Below are 14,565 nucleotides of genomic sequence, written 5' to 3' on the forward strand. Positions count from 1 at the left end.
ACACACACACACACACACACACACACACACACACACACACACACACAAAATGCCAATGAACATAAAATAAAAATAAATTATAAACAACAACACACACAAAAAAAAACCACAAAAATTCCCAAAGTTCCATATAACCAGGTGTGGTGGGACACGCCTTAATCCCAGCATGGAGGCAGAGGCTGGTAGATATCTGAGTTTAAGGCCAGCCTGGAACTCAGAGAGAGTTCCAGGACAGCCTACACAAAGAAACTATCTCAAAAAACGAAAAAGGTTCCATCTTTATTTCCTCCCCCTTTCACATACTGCCTTTAGTAAGACAGGGTCTTACTGTAGCCCAGGCTGGCCTGGAATTGGCAATGATTCTTCTGTCTTCGCCTCTTAACAGCTGGAATCACAAAGATTAGCTACCAAGCCTATGGCGCTGGTATCTTTTTATTTTGGACAGTATGTCACTGTGTAGTTCATGATAACCTTGAACTCAAGATTTCTTGCCTCAGTCTTCTTACCAGACATGATTATGAGTATGCACCACTGAGCCAGCAGTGTTTCTGCATTTTGACTCTGACCTATCACATAATGTCAGATACAAAACCTTCTACTTGCAGATTCACACTGGTATACAAAAATTGTTTCAGCAGATTTTCAGGGCAGGGATTCTCTAGTTTGACTCAATTTCCATAGGTACTTGTGTAAGTTTTTAGACTTTCTATTCTACAATTCTCTATTTATGTGCCTATGCCACAGTGTTATGGAATTTTATATAATGTTAAAATGTCTGTAGAGCTTGTCCTCCTGGTAGTTTTTCTTTTCAATGTTGTTATAGTTACCTTTCAATCCCTGATTTTCTACACAACCCTTAGAATCAACTTGTCCAGCTCATCTCTAATATCCTATTGTCTGAGCTAAAAACAGAATATCTTTCCAGTTTGTTCATATTTAATGCAGGGCTGGAGAGATGGCTCAGCAGTTAAAGGACTTGCTGCTCTTGAAGAGGACCCATGTTTGATTTCCAGCACACATATGGCAGCTCACAACCTGCCTTAACTCTAGTCCTAGGGGATCCAATGCCCTTTTCTGGCTTCTGAGGGCACTGCATGCACATGGTACACAGACAAACATGCAGGCAAAACAGCCAGACACAGAAAGTAATACAATAAAAAAAAAAAAATCTATTGAAAAACCTATAGTATCAACTAGAGGAATGATGACTCTTCCACATCAAAAAGAAGTATCCTCAGCTAGGTGCAGTAGGTGCACACCTGTAATCCCAGCGCTCAGGGAGGCAGAGGCAGGTGGATCACTGTGAGTTTGAGGCCAGACTGGTCTACAAAGCGAGTCTAGGCTACACAGAGAAACCCTGTCTCAAAAAACCAAACCAAACCAAACCAAAAAAAGAAATATCCTATAACAAATTCTTACAGTTCTTGTTTGTTTTACTCCAAAGTAATCTTTTTTGATTAAAATTATAAATGGTTTTAAAAGTTTGAGAAACAAGTTAGGTCGTTTGTATAAGTAAGCTGTTGTTTATATTCTATCCTGCAATTTTACTAAATCCTTAAAGCTCACTCTTTTCAATGCCTTCATATCCCTCTCCCTCCCTCCCCCTCTCCCTCTCTTTCTTACAGACAGGATTTCTCTGTGTACTCAGAGATCCCCCTGCCTCTGTCTCCTGAGTGCTGGGATTAAAGGTATGCACCACCACTGCCAGCTCAATGCCTTTAAGTGGCATTCTAAATTAATGGACTTCTTGCAACAGGAGGGATCAAAGCTGGCTCTTCTTGCTGGGCATGGATTCTACTGCTGAAATACACCCCAGCCCCTCTCTAAACTGCAGCTTTAAATAATTTTCTGTGGCATCCATCATGTCACTCAGGGAAGAATGAAACTGTAAAAGCACGATAAAATAGATTTTACTTTTTAAACATTTAATCACAAACATTTAAAACCTTCAGAATCATCTCAATGGATACTAAAATTTACTCTGATTCCTAAGATTATTTTGGCTAATTCAGATTCTCGGTAAATATAAAAAGCCATTTATTGCAAGAGAAGAAACAGGTGTCTAAAACCCACTGATATATGAGTCAACTTTTAGAATGGACTCTAAAAAGCAGATGAGTCATTTATAATTTAAGAAGAGCCTTTTTTGGTTTGCCCTGGATTTTTGAGATAAGGTCTTACCATTTCTCACTATGTAGCCCAGGCTGAGATCCACCTGCCTCTGCCTCCTGCTAGGAGTGTACAGCTCGGAGAGCTGTAGTGTGTGCCACTAACACGATGTATTAACACCTTTTAAATACCAGTGTTTAGGTACATGAATTCCATTGTTGAATCTACTTAATTTCTCCCATTTTTAAAACAAATACGGTGTTTTACCTGCATTTATATCCGTGCATCACATTGTGTAGTGCCCAAGGGAGGCCAGAAGAAGGTGGATCCCTTGGCCTCAAGTTACAGATGGCTGTGAGCTGCCATGTGGGAGCTGAGAATTGAACCCTGGTCCTCTGGAAATATAGCTAGTGCTGTTAACCACTGAACCATCTCTCCAGAACAAGGTAAAATCCAATTTTAAAATAACAGGTAGCCCAATGAGATGGTTCAGCAGGCTAAGGCACTAGCCATTAAGCCTGAGACCTGAACTTGATCCCTGGCACCTACACGATGGAAGGAGAGAACCACCCCAACAAGCTGTCTTCTAATTTCCACATACCTACCATGGCACAAGCCCCATCTCAATAAATGAATACGTGAAGGAATGAATAAACAAATGGAATGAAAAAGAAGAAGGAATACTACTAGTAAAGGCACCCGCACTTGCAATTCAGATACTTAGTGTGAAAAAAGACACTAACCTCACACCTTGAGTCTAAATGATCTTGGTCTACCTAGACAGTGAATCAATTCTAATATGCCTCATGCAACTTCCTTCAGAATGACCTACAAACATATTCATAAACTACTTGGAACACACAGAACTTTCTTTTAAGGCACTATTTAAATAACATTTATGTGGATTTTAAACGTTCTTGGCAAGAGCTTCATTTTTGGATCATTCCTATAGGGACAAATAGAGGTAAAAATAAGTAAAATATTCAATCATACACAGCATGAAAAAGATACGAGGAATAAGACTTTTTGAGGAAGCTTTGAAATCTGAATTGAAACCATAAAGCTTAAATAAATTTGAATTTAATCTTTCAAATGAGAACACTGACTGTTCATAGTTCTAGTGCGATAACGAGGCTTAGAGAAGGGCAAAGGAACCACATTATTTCTCATCAGTTCACACAGGCACTAAGGAGAACTGAAAAGAGTAAGCAGGAAAACCGCCACACCGACCACTACATCTGAGGTTCTGTCTGCAACTGGAGAATTTCAAGTCCACTTTTCAGAGAAAAACTTCCACAAAAGGTGTTTTGGTGTCTGTGTCAGGAGGAAGTAGCACTCTAGTGCTGCTCACAAAGCTGGCAGCTTCTGTCTGCCACAGTCCTACTGTAACTGTATCTGGTTACCTACCAAGACACCTCACGCTCCACTCAGCACCACACTGTAGAGGACGGAGAGAACAGATTAGTCTAAGATTAAGATCTACACGGAGGACTTGGGTGCAAGTCAGCTAGGAGTCTCCACCTGTGAGTATTTTAAGATGAATTTTCTATAAAAGTTTATTTCCTTTATCTAAGAGAGGGTTGAAAATACAACGTCTGTTTAAGTCCACTAGGAGAGAGAACCTGAAGATTAGCTTGGTTTATTAAAACAAGATTTAAAGTCAAATGAACATAATATATTCTCTTCTCTTAAGTTCCCAGAGTTTCAAAACTGTTAACCTTCCAATTTTAAAGGCAAAAAGCTAACTTGCATTAGGCCATAGTAGGATGTAAGAAAGGAAATTTCTTCCTAAATTGCACAGCCCTGAGAAAAGTATCATACTAAAAATGAATTTAGCTGAAAGTGGATGAGGACTTGTATCCAATGACAGTGGTGGTATGGTATTGAAATGAAGTCTGCTAGAAAGCTAATGCAAAGCAAGAAAACCAAACAACAATTTTTTTTTTTTTTTGAAGTGTCTCCACAACGCAAAACTTCATTCTTAAGAATATAAGCAAAACAAACAGCTGCTGAGGCTCACAGCCTGGGCTTGACTACGATCAACACGAGGGCTTCTTTACATCACCATTCTGTCAAGAGGGCAGACAACCCCATCGAATGTAGCACGAAATCTCATTTGAAGACTTTTACTGATTGAATCTATACGATAACTTTTGGAAAAAAAAAAATACAACTAAGTATATCTGTTAAAAACAAGCAACAATTTAATGAAAGCAGAGAAAATACATGAGACACATACACTGGACTTTCGTTTTGCTTGGAAGAGACTAATTCAGATTAAACTAAGATTCAATCTAAGACACTGAACTAAAAAGAACACTCCTATGAGGGATATAGGAAGTTGGCTTTCTAGAGCCACTTTGTCAGGAAACATAACTCCCGGAGTTCCCTTTTCCAGGTGAAACACGAACAGCCTTCTTTTGGTTAATTTAGATTTTTTTCACCTGACTTTACTGGGCAACTCCACTCCAAACTGACATCCTCTGGCCTTTCTAAGAAATCCTTTGCTTCTCTCTCACTTTCTAGTCTCATTTCCCGCATTAGATGAATTTTCTAGTCTTCTGGGTGTTTGTTCCCCCTTTCTGGTGATCTTTGCTCTCCTTTCTCTTACCCTATTTGGCAACAAATACCCGTGTAAACTTTGGCTTTGAAGGAAAAATGTAAAAGAGGGCAGGGAGGATAAAGGATAAGTTAAGAAATGCATACTACTATTCTTATGAGTCTACGAGTGAGACCTAAGATTTGACGGTGCCTTGAGAGCCAACTTTAGGGAGAACTGTGAACAGAGACTATCTGTAGGGAAGAGTTTTAAGCAGCACTCTGGAGAAGCCCCCTATCTCTCATGGGGGTGGGTAAGCACCACAAAACCATAACTTAAAGGGAAAAGAAAACTCTACCACTGGCCTTTTTCCGAGCGTGGCCGCCTTCCGCTCGGTTCAGTGCCCGCCACATGCCCAGGAGTGCGTCTGGATCCTTGCGGGGTGCCCTTCGCAGGTGGACAGTGCTTATGCTATACTGTAAGAAAGCCAGAAAAGTGCCCATGAGAACCAGAAAGCATTTCCAGCCACCAGGATCATCTCTCTAGGCGTCTAAGGGGAAATCATCATTCATAACTGAGCAGCATCTGAATGCCAGGGAAACTGAGACAGAGAATGCTCAATATTCTCTGTTCAGCGCAAGGGTGGGAGATAGAGAGGAATCATGTATTCTCTGGGAAGCAAGGCAGAGAAGACTGGGCTGGGACCATGGCTCTATTGTAGAATGCTTGCCTGGCTAGAATGCCCTGGGTTCAATCCTAAGCCCAGAAATAAAAGAAAGAAAAAAAAGACAAAAAGCCTAGTCAAGGGCAAATGTTGGTGGTCAGGGTGGGGTGGGGTACATTCATTTTTAACAGACAAAAATAAATAACGAGAAAAAAAAAAAAAGACGAGATCTAAACCTAGTTATTTTTACAAAAATCTCAGCTGTGCCAGCCAGAGAACAAAGACTGTGCATGGAAGTTACTCACCCAACACTCAGGGTCTCCTCTTAAAGAAAGATAGGAAGTAGAAGAAAAAGGAGGCCTTCTGTTCTGAGATAGGAGAAGTAAAGCACCAATATGCCAGAACAAAGAGGTGACATTCTAAAAAAATCTTACGTTTTACCATAAGTTTAATTTAAAAAAATGAAGTTGACAGAACATTAAGGTTCTGAGGCAAGAGACCTTCGGTAATCTACAGCCTCTCCTGTATAATACCCATGTTAGCGCATGCTTGCTATGTCCCTGTGTACTGACGACACAGGATTACAAAAACATGCTAAAAAACAAAACAAAACAAAACAACAAAAAAACCTTTACTTTTACCCTATGTGGGTCACAAACTCTGTTAATCAAACTCAAACCCTCAATCTTCTTAAGAAAAATGAAAGGGAACACTTATCTGCTTAATACCACACAAGACACACAAACTCCAGACTTTCCATACAGACTTTCCCCAGGGCTGCAGTGACACCTGGTGAGGTTTGGGAACTGACACCATCTTCTCCTTTATGTGTGGTTAAGAGGGTGGTAAACTGGTGGTATCTCCTTCTTGATGCATGGTAACAAGGCTTTAACTATGTAAAGTTTTCAGGGTTCCCCTAGTTGCCAGTGACTAGGGAAAAGGGCAGGTGCAGAAATTCAAGAAAATCTTTCTAGGTCATCAGGCTAATAAAATAGGAGTCATCAATTTGTACACCAGGCTGGCCTCCAACTCACAGATATCTACCTGCCTTTCCCTCCCAAGTGCTGGGATTACAGGCATGTGCCACTGCACCTGGCTGGAAACCCACTTCTTAAAAGAAGTGCTTAGTGGAACCCACTCTATAAGGCTGGGGATGTATGGAGGTAGCGGAATATTTGCCTATCATACACAAGGCCTAAATTCAGCCCCCAAAACTAAAAGAAATATTCTATTTCTGATATAATTTGGCCAAAACTTTCTTAACCTTCCCTCTAATAAGTAACAACTGATCTGTGCCTTTCCCCTACAAGTCAGAAATCTTTGCACAAAGTAATGTTCCAGGGTAGAGCTCATTACCTGGCAGCCAAGAAAGGTACACACCTTTCTGGCAAAAATAATGAGTCACAAGACTGGCAGTTGTGGCACACACCTTCAACGCCTACACTTGGGAGGCAGAGACAGGCAGATCTCTCTGAGTTCGAGGCCAGTCTGGTTTACAGAGTGTGAGTTCCAGGACAACCAGGGCTACAGAAAAACCCTGTTTTTAGGAAAAAACAACAACAACAAAAAAAAAAAAACAAAAAAAAAAAAAACAAAAAACAAAACTGAAAATCTTATAAACCATGAGGTCCAGAATCCTACGTGAGGCAACAGCAAATGGCTCACAGTGCAGCTTTTTAAGAGGCTGAGGGACTAGATCTGCTAATTACCTGACCCTGTGCTCTATGGAACAAAAAAGAAAATTACCAAAACACAAAAATAATACACACCAACTCTCATTAACTTCAAATTTTAAGGAAGATGTTTTAAATGACCAGAAAGCAAGGTTTGTTTTTCGGGGGGGGGGGGGGGGGGGGGACGGACAGAACTAAAAAAGCAATTCCAAGGGTGAAAAAAAAAATCATTTCTTCATTTGCAAGAAAGGTCCGTTATTTTCATAACAGGAACACTGTCCTGACAATCTAAGGCTAAGAAGCTTGTGGACTCCTAGAGACCAGGTGCTGTCATTTCATGTAAAGAGCCATAGCTAGAGAAGAAGCCCTTAGCTTACCTTATGCAGTATCTAAGAGAGTCAGTGGAATGTAAGATTGAAAAGATTAAAGGCCACTCACGAAAAAGATACGTAAAGAACAAACCACTATCCTCTAACTAAAAATAGGAACAGAAGGGGACAAGACTATTTTAAAGCCACTAAGAGTCCAACATGGTATATTCAACTCCAGGCTTGATCCAACTCTGTACCACATTCTATACGTGAGCTGTATGCTGTCACTACCAGACCACCATTCCTGTTACTGTATCAAAGTCTGCCCTTGCCTCTCTCATTATGCCACACAGCACATTATCAATAGGTTATGGGAAAAGGAGAGTTGAGGCGCAGCTTATCTATTTCTTCGTCACTGGACTAGATCAAGACTTTGATTTCAAGATCACAAGAGTAGGAGACAAGAACTTCAAAAGAAGTTTATAACTGATTTTGGCTAGATAAGGCCATAGTATCTGGCTAGAGCTAAAGAAGCAATCAGCGCAAGACTACTGCTACCGTACAGTGTAGGCACAATCCACCTTTCACAGCAAGGTGTCAGACAAACATTTCAGGGTAGCACAAACACTGGGTATCATTCGTTAAAGGTTTAATTAAGATAATCAGTTTGTGTCAGACCAGCAACTAAATGCAAGTAGGAAGTTAAATTTAGTAAGGTTTCTATCAATATACCAAGGGTGGCAGAGACATTAAATGTTAAGCCAAGGAATTTTACCTAAAAACTGCAGGTCAAGTTATGCAATGCCTTCCAACAGCTTTTTCCCACCCATGGTTCCCTCTATTAAGACAGTCAGGTATGGTATAAAACTACAACTGGCCTTCCAAAATGGTCCTTAACCTATTAGATACTGAATCCCAACAATCCCAACAGAAGGAAACTTTCCTTCAATAGTTCTTCATACAACAAGTGAATACAAAACTAAATTAAAGGGAAATTTTCTCCCCCTTGCAATAAAAATAGGTCCTGTAGGAGCATTAACCCAAGGCTTTGAGGGTGGTTGGTCAAATATGGGAACAATCTCCATATTTCTGTAGAGGCCTAAGTTTAAGGAGTAGTGAAAATATTCTCTTGAGCTTAGGGATTCCGAGCATCTGGTCTTTCATTGAAATTCTGATCAGATACATTTCTTACACAAAACCAAGGAGATTTTTACCAATTTTTCTGTTCTTTGTAAAATGGGTCTGATGAAAGCCCACTAATGCAGGAAATTAAATGAAAACGTCAAACTAATAGTTTCTTCTCTATCACTTTAAAGAACATAACGGGAGGATGAGAACAAAGAATGAAAACAAAGAAAGATCGGTTCCTGTACATAGAAATGCACAGTATTTAATAACTGCCAATGAGTCTTAAAAAACAAAACAAAACAAAAACGGAAAGCAGGTCGGGAAGGTGAAGCAGTGTAAGCATCTAACAGAGTTAATTTCTAGGAAAACGTGAGGTGTCTGAACAACCAGCCGGGTTTAAAACTCTGATGCGAAAACTTGTTTGATGGCAGCCCCTTCTCGAGGGCCTTAACTCTCACACTTCGCAAGTCCCCCTCCCTGATCCCACTACAACCGAGCTGGTGAAAAAAAAAAACAAAAACAAACAAACAAACAAAAAAAAAACAGCAGCAAAAGACCTTGTCTTGAGCTCAGATATCCTCCAGACTGCGCGACACCGACAGCACCACGTCGAACTCCATTTCTGCCCATTGCAGAACCCAGCCACGGTCTAGCTTTTCAAGTCCTCACCCACCCCATCTCCGCTTAGGCTCCACCTCCCCCGACCCTCTCCTTTCAAACGCGCCTCCCTTCCTCTAGGACAGGCACCAGCGGCACCCCAAGCCCCACGTTCCCTAATCCGCTCCTGGCGCCCACCGCACCACCTGGCTCAGGCTCCCCAGATCCCTGCGGTCAGCGGACTGTGCGGCCGGCCCTGGTCAGAGCCATCCTCGTGACGGTCCCTCCTCACTCACCCTCAGTCACCTCCAGCACCTTAATCTGCTCCTCTGCAGCCGCCCGCACCTCCTGCACGGGGGACAGGATCCCGGTGAGGGTATCCACCAACGCCTCCTTCAATCCCTGTGCCACTGGACCCGGTAGTCCAGAAGCTGTACCAGCTGCCGCCGCTGCCGCCATCTTTCCTCCCCTCAGCCCGCCAGCCCCGCGGCCGAGACCCGCCACCGAATGACGGCTCCCGCGTACGGCCAATCCGCGAAGCCGCGCCTGCGCATCTAAGTACGCGGGAGCGGGAGGGGGCGGGGATAGCCTGCAGCCTCCGGAGACAGCGCCTTCTGCTGCTGGAACCGAACCGCGCTTTTGCCGACAAGGAATGAACGCCTCTGATGTGAGTTCAACACTGAATCCCGTTTATAGTCCTAAAGTCGCACGAGCTGTTAGAAAACGCACTTGAAATAAAGGCCATGATACACGATTCTAGGCTCAGATCTAAGATATGTTAGGGCAGAGGTAGGCTGGAAATGGATGTAGAGGGCTTTGAAGAAGGGGGTCAGAAATAGCACCTATTTTAACCTAACACCCTCTTCCCAACTAACCTCATCCCAACTAAAAATAACATTGATACAATTGGGCCCGTTCACGTTTTAGCTGGGTGAGAGGACAGAGAAAAGGGGACATGCGGAGAAACTGAAGTGAAATTGCCAGTGGGGAGTGCTCACTTTAGAAAGATCCAGTTCCCCAACTTTTTATCTTAGATGAACCCAATCTCAAAATGAGAAACTGACTGTCCAGGGCAGAGTTCCTATACATAAAGGAGCATTTCTCTAGAATGATTTTTTTTAAATATTTACCTGTTGTTATTTTGTTTTGAGACAGGGTCACACATGGCCCAGGCTGGCCTTAAACTTGCTATGTAGCTGCTACTGGCTTTGAACTCCCTGCCTTGGTCTTCCTGTTCTTACCTCCTCCAAGTGCTGAGATTACAGGTACACCAAATTTGGCTCTAAACTGATTATGTGACAGCTGAGAGTGAATCCCGGAAATTTATAACATTACTTAATTTATTTAAAAAAAAAGTGTAGGGGGAGGCCAGAAGAAAGACACCCGAAGACCTGCTGTAGTGCCACTATGATGAACGGATGTATGATGGCAAGAAGGGAAAGATGGAGTACATGCTGGAGAGATGGAAGAGAAAGCAAAGCCAAGGGGTTATACACTGTGGAGAAAGGCGGAACTTGCGATTTGAAGTCGGAGAGGAATAGGCAGATACATGCGGCCATGGTGAGGGCCCGGCCCAGGCTGCCACCAAGGGTCATGCCTGGGTTTGTAGTCAGGCTGCAGTCTGTCAATGTTTGTGGCCCAAGTTACCTTAAAAGGCCATGGTGGCCATGTCTGTGGTCTGTAGTACTACAAGAGACCATGTGGCTATCTGAGGGCCGTACTACCAAGGAGGGAAATGCTGATTCGAGTGGCTTGAGCTGCCATCTGAGACATCCATACCCATGCTGCTGCCAGGCTCAACATGTCTGGGTCTGTGGTCCTATGGCAGAAGGGTCTGCTGATGCCATGTTAGTGGCAAAGGTCATGAAGCTGTCCCTGGTGCCACCTGAGGCACTATGCTGAACTGGCCCTGTCCCTGTCCTGGGCAGAACAGTAGAGCTGGCCCTGATGGCAAAGGAGTAGGTGAACTAGCCCTGAGACAGTGAGCACAGAAGGCCCGCCCCTTGTCTGCTGTAGGGTGGCATGGGCAAGGGAGAGTGCTCTCTTTCCCCCTCTCCCTCCCCACCTGTGGCAGGAGGGAAAGCTGACCCTAGTGGCAAAGGCATGGTCAAGCCATCCCCAAGGACATGAAAGGAGGGCTGACCCTACCCCTCGTTGGCAGTGGCGTTGGGTGAGATATCAGGGGCAGTGCTGGAGAGCTCACCCTGGTGGGCTGCCCAACTCAGCTACCTCCCTAGCCCAGATGCAGACTTTGAGTTGGCCCATCCCAGCATCTGCCTCATCTACCATCTGCTGGAGCCTGTGAAAGGGCCAGTCCTGCAGATCCAAAGCTGAATGACCTTCATGACACAGGGCAACAACAGGATATCTGAGAGGAATTCCTGTAAGGATCCAATATAGATAGTGTAACAGAAGCCTCAAAATAGACCAATGTCTCATTGTAATGAAGGTTTCACAAGTACAGGTGTGGACAAAAGGGTGTACCGTATGATACACTGTGACACACTACAGCTTCCACAACAAGATGTTTGGGTTTCTTTGCTCGTTTGTTTTTTTTTTTTTTTTAATTTTATCTTACTTTTTATTTTTTGCAGAAAGGTTGCAAGGGCAGATACGAAGATGAGATGGGAGATGAGTAGGACTGGGGTGCATGATGTGATATTTACAAAGAATAAGTTTTAAAAAGTCTTTCCTGTGTATGTGTGTGCATGTGCGTAGGTGTCATGCACACATGCATGGACATACACCTTGGGACACCTGTAGAGGTCCCCCTTTATGTTAGGTGTGGCAAGTGCCATCCCCTGAGCCATCTAGTTAGTCAGGCATTCTTCCTTCTACCCCCTAGGGAATTACAGCTGGAGAGGTAGGGGAACAAGAGTAGTTTCATGTGGCCAACAAGGACCAATCGAAGGAAATGGCTGCAGCATAGGGACACTACCCAATAGAGATGATTAGAGCAAGGGGTTAAAAACACAGGCCAAAGTGGCAAGCACACAGTTGCAGAAGGGATGGAGTGACATGTTCTTGGAACTCAGAGCAGGTATTTCTTGGTAAACTGCAAAGATTTACCAAGATTTAAGATTTAGAAGTGAGTACTTTCTAGGAACATTTCTTTTATTCAGAAATCTTGGGGGAAATCAGCTAGCAATTCCCCAAACAGCCCAAGACTGCAGTTGCTAAATGATAACTGAACAATTTAGACTGAAGACTAAATTGCTTAGTCTGAATTCTTTTTTTTTTTTTTTAAAGAACATTCTTGAGGAGTGCTCTAAACCCATCTGTCACCTCCCATGTTACAAGGGCCAAGGTGGCTTGTGTTACCACAATGCTTTCAGAGAGAGTGTGCCTGCCTCTTCATTCTGCAATTCCTTAGTAGACAATAGTAAGGCTTATTTCCTGTCTTAGTGGCTAGAAGAAACTGGACTCCACTAAAACAGCTGTCCTTCTAGCTAAGTTCACTTCTCCCCCAAAAGAAAAATTAGGTAGTGTCTAGAGCAGTGGCTCTCAACTTTCCTAATGCTGTGACTCTTTAATATCTCATCTTGCAGAGACTCCCAACCATAATATTACTTTTGTTGCTACTTCATAACTGTAATTTTGCTACTGTTATGAATTGTCATGTAATATCTGATATATGAAAGAGTTGGTCACCGCCCAGGGGGTCATGACCCACAGATTGAGAACCACCAACCTAGAGGGTGGCACATCTTCAAACTTTGCAGTGAAGGGAGGACTCAAGAGCCTTCCTGACCCCCACACCGGAAGCCTTGATTTCTGGTGAGGGAAACTCGTAGTTAGCTTCAGTTACTAACTTGAGACAAACCTGGAATCACCTGGAAAGAGAAAGACTCAACTGAAGAATTAACTGGATCAGATTGGCCTATGAACAAGTCTGTGATCCATTTCGTAATTGCTAATTGACATAATTGGACCCAGCCCACTGTGGTTAGTGCCGTCCCCTGCAGGTGGACCTTGGCTTTCTAAGACCAAAGGGAGCAACCCACTAAGTGGTTTTGGCTTCAAACATCTTCCTAGAGTTCCCACCTTGGAGTCCCTTTACAATGGACTATAACCCGTAAAACAAAATAACCCACCCCCCCAAGTTGCTTTTTGGATATGGTTGTTTATTGTAGCAACTAAAAACAAAGGACAGAAACCGAGTCCACAGTGTTCAAGGTAGGGCTCTTTGTGGCCAGCAAAACAGAAGTGGAAAGACTCCTGCTTAGCATTTGGTCAGACACAAGCAGGTGAGGTTTGCTTTCTGAGTTAGGCAAATAACCACAAGCTGTCTGACATTCCAGGTCAAGCAATCAGAAAAATGGACACAGAAACCAGGCAGAGTGAGCTAGAAAACCAGTGGACAATACAGGAGATAACTTTATTGAAACGCAAATGGCAGTGAACAGATGAATTCTGCTGGATGGAGACATGCCTGATGGACAGAGGACCCAGGTAAGGGTAGCCTCTAGCGATAGAGGAGGCCATTTCAGCTGGCCAAGGCATGGATTTAATTTTCAACCAATTTCTTTCTTTTTTTTTTTTTTTTTTTATTTAAAATGAATTACTGAGGGGACAGCCCAGCTCTCTTCATGATTGTTACCGCAACTATATACAACAATTTGCTTTCCAGATTCAGTTTTGCCTTTTCTACATTAGGTATAAAAGGGGACAGACTAGAATAGGTGAGGGTCAAATGAGGAAAATCAGACAAACACACAGTGACACACATATCCTGGTTTGGGCCTTTCTACACAGTAAGTTTTAAAAAGTGAACATTCTTGCCCACCCTCCACCTGAGCAATGCCATGCATTTAAGAAATACAGACCCTTTTTGGAGCAGCGATGTGTAAAACAGGATGGGGAGGGGGAGGAAAGGAAGCAGGGCCTGGAACTCTTTTACAGTTTTGTTTGGTTAAAAGCAATAAACAAAAGAACGTTAGGAAGTGGGGGTGGGACGCAGCACAGCAGCACCGGAAACTGGCTGCAGTGTGGGACTTGGCTCCTTACATCTTCCTTAGAGAAATGCCCGGGGAGGGAGATGATGGTCCAGGAGCTGGCTGGATGGGAAGGGGGTGATTTTAGTGCAATTGTTTTACACTTGCTCTCCTTGGGCCTTAGTCCTTCCGTGCTTAGTCCCTGTGCTCAGGACATCCAGTACTAGTGATTTTTAAATGCTCTACACAAAAGTGCTCTTATAGGGGCACTTTAAACTGACAAATTTGAAATAAAACCACTTCCGAAACAGCCCTCAACACTTCCATGGCCATATAAGCTGGTTTGTGAGTTTGGAAATCTATGAAGCTCTTTCTGGGGAAAAAAAAATTTTTAAAGAGAATTTTTGTTTCATTTGTGCAGTAGTCCTGTATTAGATCCTAGTGCAGGAAAAGGCAAGTTTGAATCTAAGGACTTAGATACTTTATTCTCACTGTGTAGAACTCTGTGGGCTGAGCAGAGATATAGGCCTTTCTGGCATGCTGGAGCCCCACAGCTGTTGGCTGCCTTGTGGGAAGGAGGGTCTGGCTAGGTTCTCAGACTCAGCAGTTA

The 14,565-nt window shown here is 43.1% G+C and overlaps 1 protein-coding gene and 1 long non-coding RNA gene across 4 annotated transcripts in view; one reads left to right on the plus strand and one right to left on the minus strand.

Moving 5' to 3' along the window:
• Ipo9 (importin 9) overlaps positions 1–9,512 on the minus strand; it is a 48,330-nt gene extending 38,818 nt beyond the window's left edge. Inside the window, exons 1-2 of one of the 3 annotated variants that reach the window (XM_055598052.1) lie at positions 9,318–9,397; positions 5,007–5,124 (exon numbers count right to left, since the gene is read on the minus strand). In XM_055598052.1, coding sequence (XP_055454027.1) covers positions 5,007–5,061 — 55 coding nt within the window. In that variant the 5' untranslated portion in view covers positions 5,062–5,124; positions 9,318–9,397. Of the gene's footprint in view, positions 1–5,006; positions 5,125–9,317 lie in introns of those variants that run through there. The other 2 variants (XM_055598051.1, XM_055598053.1) reach the window with 2 other exon arrangements.
• Positions 9,513–9,652: 140 nt separating this feature from the next.
• LOC129669812 (uncharacterized) lies at positions 9,653–13,569 on the plus strand. The gene is made up of 2 exons (XR_008719081.1): positions 9,653–9,688; positions 13,323–13,569. It is a non-coding gene; the product is annotated as an uncharacterized LOC129669812 (long non-coding RNA).
• The last annotated feature ends 996 nt before the right edge of the window (positions 13,570–14,565 follow it).

The sequence above is a fragment of the Psammomys obesus genome, unplaced genomic scaffold (genome assembly GCF_907164565.1).
Source record: "Psammomys obesus unplaced genomic scaffold, mPsaObe1.curated_primary_1811, whole genome shotgun sequence".
Taxonomy (NCBI): Eukaryota; Metazoa; Chordata; class Mammalia; order Rodentia; family Muridae; genus Psammomys; species Psammomys obesus.